The following is a 22,354-nucleotide window of genomic DNA, read 5'->3' as shown; positions in this document are numbered from 1 at the left end:
CTGTACCTGGTTTCAGCCCCTGGATGTAAACGAGAATGTTCTCATTCACTGACGGCAAACAAATCTTGAAAATGGGCAGGGATTGGAACACAAAGTACATTACAAATTTGAGATTGTTTTCGTCAAGGATTAGACTATCTACATAAAACTGGATTATCTCTTTAAGGAAATATGTTATTTTTGTCTGCCAGGTGCTTTTACAGTTTATGTGACCTTAAGAAGAGCAGAGCTTTATGTGCAGAATCCCGGAATCACCTGGAGTTGGAAAATTGTTGTTAGAGATGAATTAGAATTGGGAGTACGGTGGTTTTACAAAAGTGGATATCACCCGTGTTTAACCACTTTTGACAAGCGTCGATTGACGATACTCCTTGTGATCGGCGTTTGTTTGCTCCAATCACAAGGAGCAGCGATCGTTCAGTATGGGAATGAGTGATCGTTACTACGATCGTTTGCTCCCCTGCATTTGCATTATGTCGGCAGCACCTCTCCCTTTTTAGACAGGTATATGTGCTGCCAATTAGCGGCCAATTTTTTGGTCACGTAAAAGATGCCGTTTGCTCTTTCATCGTCTGATCACACAGGAATGAGCGTTTGTACGAATGTTCATTCACCCGATCATTGCCCCGAGTAAAAGGGCCTTTACCTTCTGTGGTATTGATTGCATGATGGGAAACTTGGTTTTCTGTAGTCACCTGAGGACCTGCCTTGAACATCAGCTGTGATGCCTAATCCATCTTTTTACCCTGGCTTCAAGCATTTGCCTATGTAAAGGTTACGATGATTATATTATATATACTGTCAAAAAGACCACCTCTTTGAGAAGACCACCCTTTTACTTCCTCTGATATATTTTCAATTTTCTCATATACTGTGCACACTAACCATCTTCTTTGGGAGGACCACCTTTATAGAAGACCGGTTTTTAATGCAATTTTGAGTGGTCATTTCAAAGAGCTTTCACTAATATATATGTATATATCTATATGTAATATATGTGTATGTGTGTGTATGTATATATTATGTATTTGAATATGTTCTTTCTAAGTAGAGTGGAGAAGGATCTGTGGTTGATTTCGACCAGACAAGACCTCGGTAGCTGCCAACCAATCGCCTTTTAGAATGCCCCTTAGTGGGTCACTTCTTGATGACCACCTGTCAACACTTCCCCTATAAAATAAATATAAGTAAACGTCAGGGAGTGTCTAAACCTTGTTGGGGGTTATCTCTGTTCAAATTTCTCTATAGGGCAGATCAAAGTCCTGAAATCTTCCCTGCTGACAATGCAAACTTTTCTTGCAGGAGTCGGGAGGTCTCAATTCTTGTCATTTACATATTTTTAGCCAATCGCATAATAATTAGGTTTCGTTATTTGTCATGCAATTGACTCAAAAGTTGCACGTGGCAGTAGAGTGGAAGAAAGGACATATAGTTTTCTTTGTGTACGTTATCAGCAGGAGGTCTTTCCGAAATCCCACTGTACCCATAAATCACCTGCAGGAAGACCGGTGTTACCTCCTTAGTGCTTCAAAGGGCCTAAGATGACACTACGGGGGCTTACTGAAGACAGATTTATTGCTGAGTTCAATGGAAGTCCTATAAATCCATATTCAGTAAGCTCCCCTAGTGACCGCTACAGGCAGCTACATTATCAGATTATTAAAATGCCAAGAGCACAATCTATCATACCGGAATACTACCAGCAGCACCAGGCAATGACCAGTGGACTGACTGGTGTGACTTTGAATGTCCACTATGTGCCTGGATGGGGGATGGCTTTAAAGTTTTTGTTTGAAGCCCTTACAATGCTTTAATGACGATAGATAGATAGATAGATAGATAGATAGATAGATAGATAGATAGATAGATAGATATCTGAATTTTATTTTTTCAGCTGTTAATGTTGATTTATACATTACATTTGTATTGATATTAGTATTTAGACAAAGAGTGTATTTCAACCCCATGATCTGAATTCAGACTCCACACGTACCTTAAGGCAGTGTTCACACATTCAGGATTTAGTCGTGAGTCCACTAATTTTCTTCTGGCAGTGCATGTGAACTTTAGACCCCATTCACAAGATTGGTAAAATATCTGCGATGAAAAGCAGAAATTCAGGTGCAGATTTTAGCTGTAGTGTGTCTACGGAAAATACCTGCCGTGTGAACACGACCAAAGGCTTTTAAAGTAAACCGCCTCCATTGTCTTCATACTAATATTATCTTTCTGTTTTCACATAGGTTTGGTTTCATTTTTACTCTATACTTGGGCCCAAAAAAAATCTATGGTTGCTACCTAGAATCTGTCAGCAAGAAGCTGCTGTTGGTGGATCTCTTATTTGTATGTGTCTCTATTAAAGGGAACCTGTCATGTTGAAAATGCAGTCTGATCTGCGGGCCGCATGTTATACAGCAAGTGGAGCTGAGCAGATTGATATACTGAATGTTTTCCCACAAAACTATATAACTTGTATTTTATTGATCTGATCCTCTGCTCTTTCTATGCTTAAGAGTCCAGTGGGCGGTTCTACACTGTGATTGACAGCCTTTTCTGTATAAGTATGAATACAGAGATAGCGATCAATGGCTCCTAAAACCAGAATGAGCAGAGGTTTAAATCAAGAAATTAAAAATTATACTTTTATACCACAAAACTATTTATCAAATTAGAATCTGTAATTTTGATCTAAACCTCTGCTCATCTTGGTTTTAGGAGTGATTGATGTCTATAGCCGTCTACATACAGGGAAGGCTGTCAATCACTGAGTAGCACCGCCCACTGGACTCCTTAGCATAGAAAGAGCAGAGGATTAGATCAATAAATTACAAGTTATACTAAATATTTTCCCATAAACTATATATCAATCTGCTCAGCTTCTCCTGCTCTATTACACGTTGCCCTTGGATTGGACATCATATTCAACATGACAGGTTCACTTTAAGTACTTGCAACACAAGAGGATTTCTAGGCTGTGGGTCTGATTAACTCATTAACACCTTAATTCCCTGCATTCTAATTACACTGTATGTTCACATGTTATTGAACATCTAGTATTCATGTGTGCTGAATATTTTCACAGGCCACGATTGGAGTAAAAATAAAACCATAATCGGACCCATCCAATCTGTAATCTTTTGGGTGAGAACACACATCGCGGCAGCCGCATCAGTCCAGAAGCCGCGCTAACACATGGTGACGAATGGCTGCGCTATTTTGCTTGGTAATGCCACAGTTTTAATGGCTAAATCACACAGCCATTCGTCACCCATGTGGGCATGGTTTTGGCTGCTCTGCCGTGTTTTCCTTCCCTTAGAATACATTACTGATGGGTGTCACTAAGACAACCTTTTCCATATGCCCTATTCCCATAGGATTTAGCAGCTACCGGAGTGGGAAGAGGGTGGATACCGGATGTATTTCTTCAGATGAGTACCAGACTAGTGTGCACAAAATGATAGCATTCTTCTATGGGAAAAACATGTATCCTTTGTATTTTAAAAAAACTGTATGAGTGCACGGAAAAGTAAATTTCATCCTTTTTGGTGGGTTTTTAGAGTCCTATTTATAGTGGAAGATAAAGCTTTGTGTGTCAAAATATTAATACAAAATTTTTCTCCACAAAGGGCCCTGGAACTTCAACCCTTTTCACTAAAACCACTATTGCGACGTGCTATGGCAAACGAGTCCCTTGAGAAATATAGACAAGCGTATGTGGACTATAAGGTTGCCCTACAGATCGACAGCGGGATGCAGCTGGCCAATGACAGTATCAACAGGTAGGTTGTTTATAAGGTAGGGTGCAATGACGTCCGCATATAACCATCCCACACACTTCTCAATGACGCTCATCTGTCTTCTATTCTTGTCCATTCTTCCCAGTCCTCTGTGATCATGCTGTTTATCATTGTCATAGCTTCTAGCCGAGGCTGGAGTAGCTCCCTGGTGCCCAAAGCCTGGGGCCAAAATGTAATAAACCCACAGTACCATGAATGGGACATTCAATAGTGTTAATGCATGGGGGCCCAGGAGCTACAACCTACACTTCTGCTGTGCTTCTAATTGTATAACCCTCTGTACGTGAAATTTATTATTTTTAATGCAGCCTCCTTCAAATATTTTACACTTTTTGATATTATATAGCTTGTATGTTTAAAAGGGAATTCCAGTTTCCGCAAATAAAGATTTTTCTATGTATAATGAAAATTAATACAATTTTCCAATATATATTTTTTTGTATCAATTCCTCAGGGCTTTCAAGAGCTCTGCTTGCAGTCATTCAATAGTAACCTGTCCGGGTCATGTGTTGATCACACAGGTGCACGGCTCATTACAAGATACAGCTCTGATAACTGCACTGTAACGGACCGTGCCTCAGTGTGTCCATCACATGACCAAGGCTGATGACGATTCCTAATTATCGACAGCAAGCAGAGATCTTTGTTTGTTTACACATGCATCTCTATACAGTTGTCTCTGGGGACATGCTGCCTGATTGGTTTCCATGCATTAGGTTTATGTAAGTCAGCAGTAAAAGTTCTGCTTCTTTGTAATATATCCCTGTTAACAAGTCTGTCGTCAAACTGAGATCTCTGGGACCGAATTGTTCTAGCAAGTACCAGCAGATTTACAATAAAGGCATCAGTCTGGAGCTTTGTCTCTGGTGCTTTGCGGGACAAGTGTAATTTTTGCTGTTCACGATGCTCGTTACGCCGTCGCTGCGGCCTGTTTTTTTAATCTAGCCCCCGGCTTGTCTCTGTACTAGGCTGCCGTTGTTTTCCCCATGTATGATCTGCCCCCAGCCTGTCAGGTGTTGCCTTTCAGCCCATGACCTCTCTTCTAGTATACTCTATTGGTTGGAGGAAGACCTTCTCAGGAGGTGGGGTTTGGCGGCAGTGTTTAGGTCTGTGGAACGGCGATCTCCACTCCTGAGTGGCGCCGTTTCCAAACGGACTTGAGGACTTCATCTCTGCTGTAACTCATTTTCTGGTGCCATCCTTCCCCTGTTTTCATTCACAGGGATGCACAGATCTAAGGGTCTGGTAGGCCAACCTTTTGGCTGTACGGTTTGTTTGTTCGCTTTACTTTCCCAGGGATGCATTTTCTTGTTCAGACATTTCTGTTTTTTTATTTTTGTGGCATCCTATTGGGAGCACCGCAGCAGGAGTTTACTGAACTCGCTTCTCAGGTTATCCATGCTTCAAAGTTTGTTTTTGAGGTATCCCTGGAGGCAGTCCGTTTCAATGCCCGTGCTTCTGTTAATTCTATTGCCACCCAGCGTTTGGTTTGGATGAGATCTTGGGCAACGGATTAAGTGTCCAAGAAGGCCCTAATTTGCAGACTTTTTAGTAAACGTCTGGATAAGATTTCTGAGGCTACATGCAGTAAGAGCTCTCTCTTACCGCAGAACCACTCTCCCATGTACGTGGCCTTCTCTCCAGTAGCAACATTTTTTTTCTCCTCTCCACGAGGAGACATTGAGGAAATCATTTTCCTTTAGACCAGACAGGAGTATAAAGCAGTCTAGCTTGAAAGATGGCCATCTTGTCGTTAGACTGGCTTGGCAGACGCACCCCAGAGGCCTCCATTTAGCAAGACACCTTGAGCATGAAGGTGTCTCTCCACTCGCGGCGGATGACCGAGTGGGGGACAACTTCTTTTCTTTTAGAAGACCTGGCTCGCTCATGTAGACGTCACCTTCGTTTGAGAGTTGGTATCTATGGCATACAAGATAGAGTTTTTAAAGCTTCCTCCTAGAAGATTCATTCTCCCCACTCCTGACTGTTCGTTCCGCTCTCCTGCAGAAAGTTATTGTCCCAGTTCCTCAGCTGTAACAATTTCAAGGGTTCTACGCAAATCTTTTTATAGTCCCCAAGAAATTCATATCTCTTCGTCCAATCTTGGACATGAGGATGTTGAACTGCTTCATTCTTGTTCAACAGTTTTGCATGGAATCCTCAAGGTTAGCCAGCGCATTGCTATAACAGGGAAAATTTCTCTCTTACTTTGACATTTGCAATGCATGCCTCCATATCCCCATCGCAAGTACCCACTAACGTTTCCTTTGTTTCGTGGTGTGTCCTCTACATTTCCTATTTGATGCTCTCCCTTTTCGGGTCGCCACTTCTCCCCTGGTCTTTACCAAGATCCTGGCAAATCTCATGGAGCTTCTCCACGCCATGGAAGTCGCTGTCATCCCTTACCTAAGCTACCTGTGGGTGAAGGCACCTTCCAGAGAGGAAAATCTTCAGTCTTCAGATCTCTCTGGACACTTTAAGAACATTTGGATGGATCATTGAGAAAAAAAGCCTTATTGGTCCCAACTCAAAGCATGGAGTTTTTTGGAATGATACTCAACATCAGGATAGCAAGGGTCTTTCTTTTGGTGGACACGGTAGCCTCCATTCGAACCAGAGGTGTTTGTCTTCGCCAGGATACACCTTTATTAATCTATTTTTGTATGTAGGTGCTGGGCAGAATGGTGTCGACCTTTTGTAGCGGTCCCATATGCCCAATTTCACTCCCGGTCTCTCCAGGGAGCAATCCTATCACGCTGGGACAAATCTCATGACTCACTGGATAAATAGATTATTTTGCCTGCTCGGGTCCGTCAGGAGCTGCGATGGTGGCATACCTCACCGACCATCGCAATGGGTTTGTCTTTTCCTCTCCTACAGTGGCTTGTAATCTCAACAAATACCACACTTTCGAGCACGTGGGGTGCAATTTTCGGTCCACACACAGTTCAGGGAACTTGGTCGCAGGAAGAAAAGTCCTTGCAGATCAACCTCTTGGAATTAAAGGCAATCTTCCTAGCCCTCTCACGACGGCTGCTTATCTAACTTTACAGGAGTGGCACTTAGGCCTCGGGTGACTTTTGTTGGAATCCTCTCAGATCCTACTGTGAAAGTCGCAACATATTCCCATGCTGTCAGCGATCCACAAACTAGGAGTAGACAGATGGGCCGCACATATTCTCCACTCGAAGAGATGAAAGCCGGGAGAGTGGTCTCTTAACCCAGGGGTATTTCATCAACGGTGCCAGAAGTGGGGCTGCCCGGATGTGGATCTCTTTGCACCCCATCTCCACCTCGAGGTTCCGACATACATGGCCAGGGCATGGGATCCCATTGCGATCGCAGCCGCAGGCTGGTCATTCCTTGGAGACCGTTCTCTTCACTCCACTTCCACTCTTGCCCAGAGTTATCAAGAGACTGGAGGGAGGGCCTTCCTGCTATTCTTGTAACTCCAGACTGGCCTTATCGGCCCTGGTACACAGATCTAATTTACCTTCTCACAGACACGCCGTGGTGCCTCGCGCTTCTTCCAGACCTCCTTTCTCAAGGTCCGTTATTCCACCCCACTTTACCTCAGATGCATTTAACGGCGTGGCTGTTAAAGCTGAGTTTCTGAGGGCTGGAGATTTTTCTAAGCCAGTCATCCAGGCAATGTGAATGGATAGATCTTAATTTCCTTCTCAGAGCTCTTCACGTGACTCCTTTTGAACCTTTTGAAAGACATTTAGCTGCGTCTCCTTTCCTGGAAGGTAGCTATTCTGGTGGCGATTTACCACAATCAGGTGTGTTTCGGAAATTGCTGCCTTGTCCTGCAAGTTACCTTTTTTGGTCATTCATAAGGATGAGGTGGTGTTCCAAGCTGTTCCATCTTTTCTATCGAAATGTAGTCTCTACCTTCCATATTCATGATGAGATTGTTGTTCCTTCTTATTGTCCCTCCCCATCTCATCCGAGGGAACGGGCTTTACATTGTCTTGATTTGGTAAGAGTAGTCCGAATCTATCTGGCTACGACTGAGTCAGTTAGGCTCTCTGATTCTTTTTTTTGTTCTTTCTGAAGGACCCATACATGGTTTTAGCAGCATCCAAGGCCAAAATTGTGTGTTGGATCCAGCACGTGCACAGCCACTCTTTCCGCTTTGGGTTACTGCCCATTCTACAAGGGTGGTCAGGCATTAACTTGTAGTTGCTCAGGTCTGCAAGGCTGCTGCTTGGACTTCTGTGCACACTTTCACTAAGTTTTACCTAATTCATTCTCTGACCTCTGCTGATGCCAGTCTTTGTCGCAGAGGCAGCTGTGCGTTAGGTGGGTTGCATTGCTGTTTTTTTTTACCTATTTATTCCCACCCTCTGAGACTGCCTTGAAGAGGCTCTGTCACCAGTTTATGACTGCCCTATCTTCTACCTAATCTAATAGGTGCTTTAGTGTAAATAACAACAGTTTTGTTTTGTTTTTTTTTGTTTGTTTTTTTAAATGCCCAACTGGGCGTTTTTTTACTTTTCACCAAGTGGGGGTTGTAAGGAAAGGTTTATGATGCTAACCAATCAGCGTCATACACTTCTCTTCATTCCTTCCCAGCTTGTTTCACTGCACAGCGTGATTTTGCGAGATCACGCTGTGACGGGAATTCCTCCGACAGGTCCTTCACCGGAGCCATGGAAGACTGAACAGACATCACCTCCAGCCGCTGCAGATTCGGATAAACGTCCTGGCCTCAGTCTTCCATGGCTCCGGTGAAGGACCTGTCAGTGGTAGTCCCGTCACAGCGTGATCTCGCAAAATCACGCTGTGCAGTGAAACAAGCTGGGCATGAATGAAGAGAAGTGTATGACGCTGATTGGTCAGCATCATACACCTTTCTTTACAACACCCACTTGGTGAAAAGTGAAAAAACGCTCAGTTGTGCATTTTGAACAAATTAGCATAAAACTAAAAATTATCATAACTTGGTCAAAAATAAACGTTTTTAAAAATAAAAAAAAACAAACCCTTGTTATCTATATTAAAGCACTTATTAGATTAGGTAGAAGATAGGGCAGTCATAAACTGATGACAGCGCCTCTTTAAGAATTTCCATGGTGATGTGTCCCTCAATGATTAGCGAGAAAACAAGATTTTTGTACTCCCCGTAAAATCTATTTCTCGCTAAATCCAGAACACAGATCCCGTCCTCTTGTTTTTTTTGTTCTAGGCCCGGGACATGTAATTCTGTATAGTTTTCTCCCAGGATTGTGGACATTTTTGTATTCTTTATTTCCTACTGCTTTTGTACAAACTGAATTAGCCAGTGTTTTTATGAAGGGTACGCCTCTCCTAACTAGTGTCGCCTCCTAGTGGCAGGAACATATACCCATGGTGCTGTGTCCCCAATGGGTTTAAAGAGTAATCAAGTTACTTTTCTTATCGAGTAACATTTTCATATTACCCTATAGGAAGAAGACCGAATTCCTTCTAGCTAAAAGGAGAAAAAAAAACAACCAGGCCCTCCCCTATTGATCCTGTGCTGTGGTTTAACATACTATTCTTGTCACAATGCTGCCATTCTTGCTCATTTTCTTCCTTGGCAAACACATTTTTGCACATGATACTTTTGGAAGCTATTCCTATAAATATCACACATAAATACACCGCATGAGACCAGATAGATAGACAGGGGCCTTTTAAAAAGGGAACGATTGGCATTACAGAATTTGGCCGGAATATACATTTGGGGTCTGAATATTATCCCTTTCGTTTGCCTCGATTCTCCTATATTTTATAGTGTAATTTAAATCCAGAACGATAACCTAGATATAGACTTTTCCATTCTTTAGAATGGTTGTTCACTGACACCCCCCTATTTGTATTTATTTTTACTTTTAGGACCTGTGTTAGGATGATAGCCCCAAGTCCCTGCTTTCTGTAAGCGAGTTTGCAGCACGTGCACAGCCACTCTACCTGTAGTTGAACGGGACCATAGAAAACATCTAAGGCCTCATGCACACGACCGTAGCCCGACCGTAGCCGTGTGCACGCCCGTGATTTTCGTGTCGGCCGGCTGCGGACTGTCAGCGGACTGTCAGCCGCAAGCCGCCCGCACATGCACATGGCCGGGCCATTGTTTTCAATGAGCCCGGACCGCAACTCCGGACCATAATAGGACATGTCCGTACTTTCTGCGGTCCGGGTTCCCGGGCCGTGCACGGACCGCAAAAACTACGGTCGTGTGCACGGCCCCATAGAAAAGAATGGGTCCGCAATTCTCCCGTGGATTTGCGGGGGAATTGCGGACGCAAAAACACGGTCGTGTGCATGAGGCCTAAGTGCTCACATTTTCTGATGGTCCCATTCAATTGCATGGAGGATAGATTTTTTCCACTGGAAGTCAACAATTAAGGTTTCTATTTAATGACGGCAGAAATCTGGAAACTGATTGATACAGAAAGTATATGTGAAAATTGTATACATTTTCATTATACAAAGAATAACAATAATTGCTGAATCTGGACACCCCCCATTAATAGCAGTTTTGACTGGATATTAGATAAGTGATTTTGCACAGTATTGTATAATTCACCCCCTAATCACCCTTTAGTGGGTATTAGATGATATGTTTTATATTGACTGTTTTCTTTTTTATGTTTTAAACAGAATTACAAAAACATTAATTGATCTTGATGGGCCCAACTGGAGAGAGAAACTTCCCCCAATCCCATCAGTGCCTCTGTCCATCCAGTTACAGCATCAGGAAAAGAACGTGTCTGCCGCCAATCATGCCCATTCAGAAAGTGGGACAGGTATGAGGGTGCTGAGAGTACAATGGCTGTTCTCTTCTTTATCATTATTGATTTATTATTATTTAATACCATTTTTAAGTAAAACAATTCGTTTACTTCTTACTATACCAGTGTGAAGTATGTGTTGCTGCTTGTAGCGCATTTTAATTCCTAAAATATGTATTTTTACATATATTTTTCGCATGGTAAATTATGTTTTACCCACCAGTGAAAATCATTATAAAAGCATTTTCGATAACATATGGGATAATGCACCCTCTACTGTAAATGCTAAGAATATTAAAAGTCACAAACGAGTTCCACGACCATATTAAAGGACAAGGTGCATGTATCCAGGTCAAAGAACTCCAAGATGTCTTCTAATATTCTTCAATATGTATCATAGGAAGTACATTATTCTCTCTAATTCTGCCTCAGCTGCTGCTGAACCTGTTTGAAAAATAAGGGCCGATTTCGGTCCACGATTCCTTGATGTGAAAAGTCCTCAAAAAGGTCCTGAACATCTGATGTGTTTATTATGTTTGAAGGGGGTGTCGGGTGCTAAAAATTGCCACTACTCTGACATTTTATTAACACCCCCTCCTTCATATTCTGTTATTGTCCCCCAGACAAGATTTCGGGGGCCAATTTGTATTCACATCACTAAAAGTAAATCTATTGAAAAACGGCATACACAGAAGTCTACAGAAGCAACGAACCAGTATTATAATTGTATACGTCACTCTCTGCCCGCTGGGTTTATCAGCCGTATACCTGTTACGTGGTCAAGTTATTCAAATTTTCTTCCTGATATACGACACTTCACTAGTGACGTGTATGGGCTGTTCTGTTATACAGCCAGGAACGTTCATGCGCGTAAGCATGCCCCTGCTGTTCTCTCATTTGACAAGTGGACAAACGAGAGAACAGGAGGGACCGCGCATGCGCGTTCCTGGCTGTATAACAGAACAGCCCATACACGGCACGTCACTAGTGACGTGTCATATATATAATTTGACGACGTTTTCTTTGAACGCTCCTATTATCTAAAACGGCACAATATTTGGAGTCAGGAAGGTTCCGCCCCCCCCCCCCCCTTCCCCTTCCTCTGGATCAACATTGCAGGAGAATTGGTAGTAAATTGATAATTCTAGGTGGTCTTATGTCTGTTATTATCCTTGCACACTACGTTACTATGAATACATCATGGTGCCTGTAGCATACACATATTGTACCACCCTTTACAGGAAGGAAACCTGATCGCATATTTCAAAGTTTTTCATTTGTTCTTCTTTGGGTGACTTCTTTAAAGAATTTTTTTTGTGTGTGCTCTATTTTCAAGGTATGACCTGAACTGGTTACCAAGCAAAAAGCACAGCATGAGTGACTACTCTAGATCACACTACTCCTGTGGAGACCAGTGTAGTCACTTGCTATACAGCTGAAACCCAGGTGTCCTATAATGACCCGATACCACTCCTACCCACAGGATTTCTCCAGGGAATATGACCGTTTCTACTATGAATTTCTTTTTTTTTAGTAATTTTTGTTACTTTTTTTTTTTAAAGGGAAATCACAGAGAGATTTTGTCTCCCTGGCGGAGATGTACTAATACTAGATGAACCAATATTCCCTTGTAACATGTAATTGTTATTTCTTTTCTAGGTAAATCCATAGAGGAGAGGTTTTTGTCCCTGAAACAGGAGGGCAATGGCTTTGTAAAGAAATGTCAATATAGAGAAGCAGAGAAGAAATATACGGAGTGTCTACTGTTAAAACCGGAGGAATGTACCATGTACACCAATAGGTGAGGACAAATGACTACTTCTAACATGCGCCTGTGTTTAGAGCTATGTTATGTGCTTACATTTGCTGGTGACTACACTTTTTGGGTTGTTGTGAAACTTTAGGCAACTTTTTCTGTGTGGTCAGAAACCTCCAACTGTTCTAGGAACAAGACATTGTAATCTCACATTATTACACCAGGGATTTTTAGTTTTGTCATCATCACTTCCGGCTTGTTATATCGGGCAGTCTCTCCATATGTTTGTAAACTATTCCAACTACCATGGGTCTTCAGCTGGAATCCCAAACCGCAGCAGTATATGCGAGGTTGGATATGCAGAAGTATCAGTTGTGTTCTGAGCGAAGTGCCCAATGGGTGATAATGAAATGGGAATTTTTTTTTTTACAAATGGCTGCCTCATACCACTTTTATTAAGCAACTTCTGAGTTCACTGCTAAAATTCTCTAGGAGAATGCATCACAGTCCTGATATGATTTACGATGTATTCTCAGATACCCTGACCAATACCAGTGTTCGGGTTCGTTCACATCTGCGTCGGGACTCCGTTCATGGGTTCCATCTGAGCTTTCCGTCAGGGGAACTCATGAACGGAATCCAAACTGAAACAAACGGAAACCATAGTTTTCCGGCTGCATCACCATTGATTTCCGGAAACCATTTGCATCGGATCCGTCGCCATTGAAATCAATGGTGATGCAAACGGAAACCTATGGTTTCCATTTGTTTCAGTCAGGTTTCCATTCATGGGTTCCCCTGACGGAAAGGTCTGACGGAACCAGTAAACGGAGTCCTGAACTAAGCCTATAATTTGCAAAAATAAACTGATTATATCCAACACCGTTAGATCAGGTGGAGCAGTCAAAAAATAAAGTTCCGTAGTTCGTTATATTCCATTCTGAGCCACGGTATTGTAATCGCTCTTGCAGACTGCATCAGTAGCCGTTCCCTAAAGTAACGTTATCAGAAGCACTCCCTTTACCAGCGGGATAATCTTCTAATCTTTCACGGCTGTGGGGAATCTCCTATTCTCATCTCTTGCCCTGCAGGAGCCATCTTCAGAATACAGGCGGCTTATATCCTCAATGTAATGTTCACACACGCTGTCGTGATCCTGATCTCCTGAGGGGCACTATAACAGCAACTGGAAATTCCCCTTAATATTCTGATGTGGCCGAATCACTGTAAATTTTCTATGCTGGTTCCGCACAAAAAATTGGTGCCAATTTACAGTGAAATTCATGTGGATGATGTTTTTAAAGGGCAGCTTCATAAAACCCTCTACAGATTTCCAAAATGTTACAATTTGCAGAAGATCCGTCATCTTTGTTTGCCATGTTTGTTTTAGTAAATACTTGTATTTCCCATGAAAAAACAATTCTAGTGCATCTTTTTTTAGAACTCTGCATTCCTCTGTTTATTCCTCCTGAAAAATGTATTAATAAATTGACAACTGGGTGTTACCAGTTTGGGGTCTCTCCCTACACCGTCTGCGATTGTCCAATGTGCCAGACTGCAGGGAAACGCCCCTTTGATAAGGGAAACATAGTTGTTAATTAAAGCCTCATGCACACAAGCATATTGGTTTTGCGGTCCCCAAAACCACAGGTCTGTTGCGGACCATGTGCATGAGACCTTATTTATACATTTCTAGGAGGAATAACAGAGGAACAGAGTTTTAAAAAAAGCTCCAGAATTATTTTATGTGAAATACATGTCAGGAGAGCTGACACCTCCTCCATAAAGTGGATCAGTCATCAGTCTATGCTGCCCTATATAAGGACAGCATAGCCCTCCTATTAGTCAATATGGCACAAGAAAAAATATTTTTGGCTAATCGAAGCGATCAAAAAATACACCGGGCTCCCCAATATTCATGAGGGTATCGTGCCCCCACCTCCCCCCTGCTTTTCTCACAGTGACTGATAAACCTCTTTGCCTGCTAACACAGCAGCCAGCATCCATCGCTGCTGAGAGAGGTGAGACGAGCGAGTCCCCTCATGAATGTTGATGAGTCCGGTGTATTCTTTGATTGCTCCTATTAGCCAAATGGCACACTATTTTTTTTTTTTTTGTGCCATTTTGGCTGTGCTGCCCTTATATAGGGCAACAAAAACTGATGACAGATCCACTTTAACTCAAGGGCAAGGGATTTGCCATTCTATATTAAACCAATGAATCTCTGACCCTCATAATGATGTATTATGAAAAAAATCTGCACAGAAATTTGGACCAATTTGTATAAAAACATTAAAAGGTAAAATTTTGAATACACTGACCTACATGAAATATATCAAATTGGATTTTGGGTAAGGAAGGATGAGTAACACCGCACTGTTTTTACTTCTCCACTTACGTTTTGTATAGTTTAGATTTACTACCAGGATCCGCGCAGGATCACATACGGTCTGCTTGATAAATGGGGTGTTTCAGCTGAGCCGACATTTTCTATTGCAGAGCCCTGTGCTACTTGAAGCTGTGCCAGTATGAAGAGGCTCGGCAGGACTGTGAATGTGCCCTGCTGAGGGATACTTCCAATATAAAAGCCTTGTACAGGCGAGCTCAAGCCTACAGAGGATTAGAGGTAAATGGGGATATTAACTAACAAAACATTACCACACGGCTGCCCCGGAATTTCTGCCACACAAGCAACTCACTTTCTAATCTGGTTGAGTAATCGTCTGTTCTGCCCATTGACACGGCTGCAGTCAGGGTAGTGGTGGTGACATGGACGGGTGTGTCTGCAGAGAATATCCAGACATGCTGAAAAACACGTTACTCACCTAGATCATTAATACCTGAGGAAAGTAGCGTACAGACCAATAGGTGAGGATCAATGACTACATGTAACATAACCTGCACCGGTAGTCTAGAGAGAAGTCATGTCTTGTGCCTACAAGTAATAGAAAAGAATTGTGGATATCCCAGAGATCTAAAAATCAGTCTATTGCAAAATATAGATATATTTGTCATGGTGACTGTTTCCTGGCCGAACCAAATTGCTTCTCTGGTATAACGCTTAATGCACCATGACGTAACTGTCTGTCATGGATGGCCTTACAATGAGACACCATGAGTTACGTGATGTGATCGCATAGGCTTTGTGCTGTGCCCATGCGATAACTTCATACATTTTTGCAATTAAATTGAGTGAGTGCGCCATGTACACAAAAAAGGGGCCGAGATGTATGGGAATTTTATATTTTTTGAAAATGCCCAGGCACTGTGTAAACTTAAACCATTATTTTTAGTATACTGATTGTAAGTTTACATAGGAGCTTATGATTCCTACACAAGTATCTGCCCCTCAGTAAAAGAACAAAATAATGGGGAGATAAAGGACGTTTCATTGGGCAATAAACCCTTCTGGAAATTTGCAAGACTAGAAAGTGAGCCTCTTGCTTTCTTATGGTTAAGTGTCCAGCATACATTTTTTTGCAGGGACCTGGTGCTTAGACACTAGTACACTCGACACCAGGTAATGGCCCTTTTACACGGGCCAGTGATCAGGCAGACGAGCGTTCATATGAAAGCTTATTCCCGATCCTTGCCCTGTGTAAACGGCATCGACCAGTTGATTAACGCTGCTCGTTCATAGACTGAACGTATCATTTATGCAGTAAAAAATATTATTGTTGGCAGCACATCCTCCAGTGTAAGCCGGGAGTTATGCTGCCGACGTGATGGGAATGTATGGGGACAAGCGATTGGAGTAACGATGACTCGTCCCCCTGCATAACCAATCATTGCTCCTTATGAAAGGAGCAAACTAGCGCCGATCAACGAGCTGCCTCACTGATCGTCGCTCGTTTTCACGGCCCATGTCGGACCATGTAATAGAACCTAAAGCCGTGTAAATGGTGAGTTACTTGTGTACGTTAGACCTACATGCTGCTAGTAGTGTTTGCAGAAGATATTTGCTTACCTCTAAACTATACATATACTGTTAATAGTTAACCTCTTAACTCCATTTTAGAATTACCAAGATTGTGCCAGCGATCTCCGAAAACTTATCACACTGGATTCAGGGGTCACAGAAGCAAAATCTCTATTAGCAGAAATCACACCCTTCTTAACAACCAATGGAGAAGACAAGCAAAGGAAGAAGATCCTGATAGAAGAGGTGCAGCATGTTGTTATTCTGGGGCTGTGGTGTGGATGATGAGACTCCTCTGTGCTGGGAATGATAAAGGTTTCTATATATGTGAATATAAAGTTTACAGGAAAAAAAAAACAATAATTTGTGACGACCTTTAGACGCACGGTAATGATTTTATTTTACCACCATTTTGAAAAAAAAGTTTTTATCTACGATTATTTTTTTTTTTTATAGACCTAGAAATTTCTGCAAGGTCTTTTTCAGGATTGTATAAAAGGTTGACACCCATAAAAGCAAGGCTTTGCTCACATGGGAAACATGTAATACATAAAATGCCTTTCAATGGGTTTTTTTTCCACTTTATTTTTCCAGTTTGTTTTTTATAAACAGCCTCTAACCTGCTTGTTGATGGTTTCTAGGTAGCAACATCTTTTCTAGGCTTCGTTCACATCTGCATCGGGGCACCGACAGCTCTGACGGAGCCAATGAACGGTCAGGGAACGCATGAACGGAATACAAACGGAAACCATAGGTTTGTCTCCGTTGTGCAAGGGTTCCGTCTGTTTGACGGAATGAATAGCGCAGTCGACTACGGTATTAATCCCATCAAAACTACGGAACCCTTGCACAACGGAGACAAACGGAAACCATTTGCACCGGATCCGTCACCATTGAAATCAGTAGTGATGCAAACGGAAACCTGTGGTTTCAGTTTGTTTGTCAGGGTTCCGTTCATGGATTCCCCTGACGGAAAGCTCAGACGGAACCCATGAACGGTGTCCTGACGCAGATGTGAACGAAGACCTTACACTGCCCAGAATAAATATAAACTGAAAAAAATATGTAAACAGCAAAAATGGTGATGCAGAACTATTACAAATATATCTTACTTTAATTCGATCAGGACCGCTCATTGTATATTTACGGCTTGTGCGCCTGGTCCGGCTGCGCCATGGTATATCTAAGGCATGGGCTTTATCTTCCCAAGCGATCGGGCCGCTGACTGTCAGGTGGTCAGCAGTCAGGGACCCTGAAGAGAGGATAGAAGCGGTTTTCTCTGTTCTCACATAGACAGTTCGCAGTGATCGCTGTGTATAGACTATTGGTCCAGGTGATCATGTGACTGGTCACATGATCGCTTGGATGCCTGTAGGAGGCTTCTGCTTAGTCTAACTAGAGAAAGCACATCCTTATTCGTAACAATAGTCACTATAACAAGACTGATTTCCCCTGTTACAGTGAAAAAGTATATGAATAAATAACATGAAATAATAAAGTCCCCCAAAGGTATTTTCTCACCTTTTGAGGAAAGGACCATAATAATAAAAAATAGTAAAAAAAAAAAGATGAACTAAATTAAATAAAAAATACACATAAAATATCCCCACCCCCAACAAAAAACAAAATGCTCCCCTCGCCAGTCATTATTGTAACGCTAGCCCTGACTCAATTACCCTAAAATACACGTGTAATATATAAAGATTTACGGGAGACCATGACCATCACAAATAAAAACTCCATTTTAGGGTAATACTATATTCTTACCAGAAAAAAAATTGCTAAAATGTAAAAAAGCATGTTTTTAAAGAAAAAATATTTTCAAATTCCGAGCCTAAAAATTCAGAAAAAGCTAAAATTATGTGTATTAAAATAAGAAACTTTCAGCGTTCACAAGAATTTTCTTTAGAAAAATCACGTCAGTAGCCCAACAAATAAAGTTATAGCCATGTTAAAAATGGTGTCTGGTCCTGAAGGCTCAAACTAGCCTTGTCCTGTACCTGTTAAAGAAATGGAAAACTATATGTTTCCTTTATAAATAAGCAAGCACACACAAAAAACATACATTTACATTACTTTTCCTTACTTTTTCTTTTGAGGTCATTATGGGGAAAAAAAATAAAAATGTTTTAATTCTTCAGAAACAAGCAGCCCCAACGATCAACTGATATTGTTTTGGGGACCGGCAGGCAGTCAAACATTTATGGCAGGAAAAACTGAATGGGCTACCACGGCCGTGCCGCGTTCACTAAAGCAGGAGCTGCCCTATGCAGGAACTCTTCACTCTGGCTGATAGAGGTGGATCCTCCTTTATGATGCCCACATGCCCCAATAAGACATGGAAAGGGGTTGTCTGGCTGGATCAAACTATAGTCATAAAGAATGATGGCGTTCACAGTGTTTTACACAGGACGATTATCATGTAGACGAGCGTTCATAGAAAGCTCATTGCCGTTAATTGCCCTGTGTAAACAGAGCAGCGATCAGCAGATGATCGAGCAAACGCTCGATCATCTGCTGGTTGTATCGGTTTAAAAAAGTGAAACATTATCATTGTCGGCAGCAAATCTCCTGTGTAAGCAGGGAGGCCCGTTGCCGACATGATGATAATGGATGGGGACGAGCGATCGTAGTAACAACCATTCGTCCCCATCCATAGCTCCGTGTGACAGGAACAAATGAGCGCCGATCAACGATGTCTCGTTGATCGGCGCTCGCTGCACCGGCCGATTATCGGCTGGTGTAAAAGGGCCTTTAGAAGTGCTGTAATTCATTGTCTGATCAGTGATTGTGGAAATCTCATCCAGTGAATAGACTCCCGAGTGAAGTGCACACGACTTGCAATTCCCGGTCAGCCCATGTCAGTCTATATGACCGAGAAATAGCCCCATCCTGGATGAGCAGGAAATAACGTGATAGTCTGGAAATGGCTTCTAAGGCAATGGTGTGTCCCTAGCGGTAGCTGGTACCAGGTCCCTACACATCTGGGACATAGATAAAAGCTTTCTACAGTCCTGAACCTCTGTGATCACTGGATTATCAGAATTTTTATCTATTCATTAGGCCTTATTCACAGGAGCGTGTCCATTTTGTGCGCGCAAAAAACGCTGCGTTTTGCGCGTGCAAAAGGTCCGTGTGTCATCAGCATATGGTGCGCGGCTGCGTGATTTTCGCGCAGCCGGCATCATTATGACACTCTGTTTTTATGTTTACAAACAGAAAAGCATGTGGTGCTTTTCGGTTTTCATTCATTTCTTTTACTGCTGTTGTGCGAATCACGCGCGGCACCCGGAAGTGCTTTTGTGTGCTGAACGCGATTTGCACGCACCCATTGACTTCAATGGGTGCGTGCTGCGTGAAACACGGGCAAGTATAGGACATGTCGTGAGTTTCACGCAGTGCACATACGCTGCATGAAATTCACTGACAGTCTGAACGGCCTCATTCACTAACATAGGTCCATGCGACGTGCATGATTTCCACACGCGTAGCACGGACGTATTATACGTTCGAGTGAATAAGGCCTTAGACTTGGTCATATCTGCCCACTAGCACGCACGCGGCTTTATTAGGGAATAAGTCAACAGGCGCTGCTGTCAGCGGGTGACTCCACATTTATACAAGAATCATGGACTGCGTTGTGTACTAATATAAGTTTTTCATTTTTTTGAAGGTGGATGAAGAGTTAAATGCATCTAATCACAGAAATGTCAATAGACATGAAAAGTTGCTGAGGAAGACGGAAGGCGCTCACATCACAAAGCCCAGTAACGCTCTAGAGTTTGAGCAACTCCTGAATGAGATGAGGGCAGGGAAGGATCAGGAAAGTTGTGCTCGACTACTGTCTATTATAGACCCAAAGGATTTACCAAAGTTCCTAAGCAACAAGCTAGACACAGAGACTATCCTGCTCATTGTCCAGTCACTAAAGCACCATGTCCTGGAGAAGAACCCTGCCCTGGTATACCAACACCTGGCACACCTCAGCTCAGCGGATCGATTCTCGGTATGACACACTTATTGCTCCGTTAATGGCGACCTTCATACTGTATCCTATAGACTGACATTCACCCCCCTTGGGGATTTTTCTGTTTTGGTGCATTACAATCTTGAGGGGTTTGTACCATTTGATTTGCACAACACGCCAACCACTTTGATAAAAATAACTGTAAAGCAGAACATAAATAAGACACAAAAAAAACAGAGAACTTCATGTGCATAAGTATTCACCCCCTGAAAGTCAGTACATTGTGGAGACACCCTTTGTTGCAATCACAGATACAAGTCTCTTGGGGTATGTGTCTCCATTAGTTCAGCACATCTAGAAACTGGGAGTTTTACCCATTCTTCCAGGCAAAACTGCTCCAACTATTTCATGTTAGATGGGTGGTGTTGGTGTACTGCGCCTATTGACGTGCTAGAAGGTGAACCCCCATTCCAGTCTCATATCTATGAAGAATTGCCCTGTATTTATTGCCATCCATCTTTCCTTTAATCCTGACCAATTTTCCAGTCCCTGCCCCTGCCCCTCCCCCGCCCCCCCCCCCCCCCCCAGCATGATGTTGCCGCCACCACCATGCTTCACTGTGGGAATGGTGTTCTTGGGGGGATGGGAAGTGTTGGGTTTGCATCACACATAGCGTTTCCCATGATGGCCAAAAAGTTATATTTAATTCTCATCTGACCGGAGAACTTCTTCCATGTGTTTGGAGAATCTTCCACATGCTGTTTGGGGAACTTAAAGCATATTTTCTTAGGTTTCTCTCTAGGCAATGGCTTTTTTCTGGTCACTCTTCCATAAAGCTCTGTGGAGTGTACGGCTTATAGTGGTCCTATGGACAGACACTTCCATCTCCGCTGTGGGTCTTTGTAGCTGCTTCTGTGTTATTGTTGGGGTCTTTGCTGAATCTCTGATTAATGCCCTCCTTGCCCGGTCTGTTAGTTTTGGTGGGCAGCCTTCTCTTGTCAGGTTTGTAGTTGTGCCATAATTATATTGATACAGTAATGTCTCCTATCTGCCCTGAATATAAATGCCCCACGATTATGACATACCCCACCACATGATGTCATTCCCTGCTGTGTCCAGTAGGTATAGCCCTCTGCTATGGTATAAGGGTATAATCATACGTGGTGGCTGAATTTTTACCGTATTTTTTATTTCTTTTTACGTGAAATTGACCAGAACATATTTTGTGTCCTGCCCTCCATATTACATTGTCATTTTGTCCTGGCACACATACGAGTAGATGTAGCGTGCCACAAGCCTCTCTGCGCCATAGCCTTGGGCAATGTTGTAACCTTTTCGATTAGTTTGGTCTAGTTGCTACAGACGTGCTGCTTTTACCTGAATATATTATAATCTTCTCTTCAGGTGATGGTCTTACTACTCAACAAAGAAGAAAAAGACAAAGTCCAAAGTGTTCTCACAAGTCTGTCAGGAATGAAGAATGAGAATTTTGACAAAGTCGCCATAGCCAACCTCACAAAGAAATATGGACTCTGAACTCCTAAACCTACGGGTTATATGCACGGTTTGATTGATCATATCATTACTAAACGAGAAACTATGCAAATTGTAATATATCCGCTGACAGATCCCTATGCAGCATGACTGTCCATGACTCTTCATTCTCATCCCGGCTCACAGAATCATCCGGGTAAGAATTGTTCTCATCTGTCCATTATGGGCGACTAAACCTGCCCCTCTGCACAATTTTTAGGACTAGTCTTTACCCGGCCGGTGTCACATTCACATGGAGGCCGCAGTCAATCCTGTGCTGAACATGCCCATACTATTTGACCTGTTAAATAAATGTGGTCTGTGCATTGTGCTGCGGCACGGTCATCCAGGTGCCCTGTGTAGTTTTTGTTTTTCTACCCCATGAATACACGGTATTGCATTGCCATGTACTTCTGGCTGCCTTAACACTCGTTCCAACTGCATGGGAAACGCATTTTTGTCTTCATATGCGTTCTACCTCAAATATAAACCACATACGTGTACATCTCCTAAATAGACACCTCATCCGACTCCATTGTATCGGCAATTTCACTAGAACTTTCATATAGTCGTAGATCATCTGTTTAAAAATGGAAGGCTATTTGCTTAAAGAGGCTCTGT

The 22,354-nt window shown here is 42.5% G+C and overlaps 1 protein-coding gene across 1 annotated transcript in view; it reads left to right on the top strand.

The window, feature by feature from the left end:
* SPAG1 (sperm associated antigen 1) overlaps positions 1-21,873 on the top strand; it is a 58,330-nt gene extending 36,457 nt beyond the window's left edge. Inside the window, exons 13-19 of the mRNA XM_075825949.1 lie at positions 3,627-3,779; positions 10,428-10,573; positions 12,218-12,359; positions 14,814-14,940; positions 16,333-16,479; positions 19,907-20,239; positions 21,605-21,873. Of these exons, the coding sequence (XP_075682064.1) occupies positions 3,627-3,779; positions 10,428-10,573; positions 12,218-12,359; positions 14,814-14,940; positions 16,333-16,479; positions 19,907-20,239; positions 21,605-21,736 (1,180 nt within the window). The 3' untranslated portion in view covers positions 21,737-21,873. The remainder of the gene's footprint in view (positions 1-3,626; positions 3,780-10,427; positions 10,574-12,217; positions 12,360-14,813; positions 14,941-16,332; positions 16,480-19,906; positions 20,240-21,604) is intronic.
* Positions 21,874-22,354: the final 481 nt, after the last annotated feature.

Source organism: Rhinoderma darwinii, chromosome 5 (genome assembly GCF_050947455.1).
Source record: "Rhinoderma darwinii isolate aRhiDar2 chromosome 5, aRhiDar2.hap1, whole genome shotgun sequence".
Classification (NCBI taxonomy): domain Eukaryota; kingdom Metazoa; phylum Chordata; class Amphibia; order Anura; family Rhinodermatidae; genus Rhinoderma; species Rhinoderma darwinii.
Note: the sequence above shows the minus strand (reverse complement) of the source record. Positions and strands in the feature narration are given on the sequence as shown.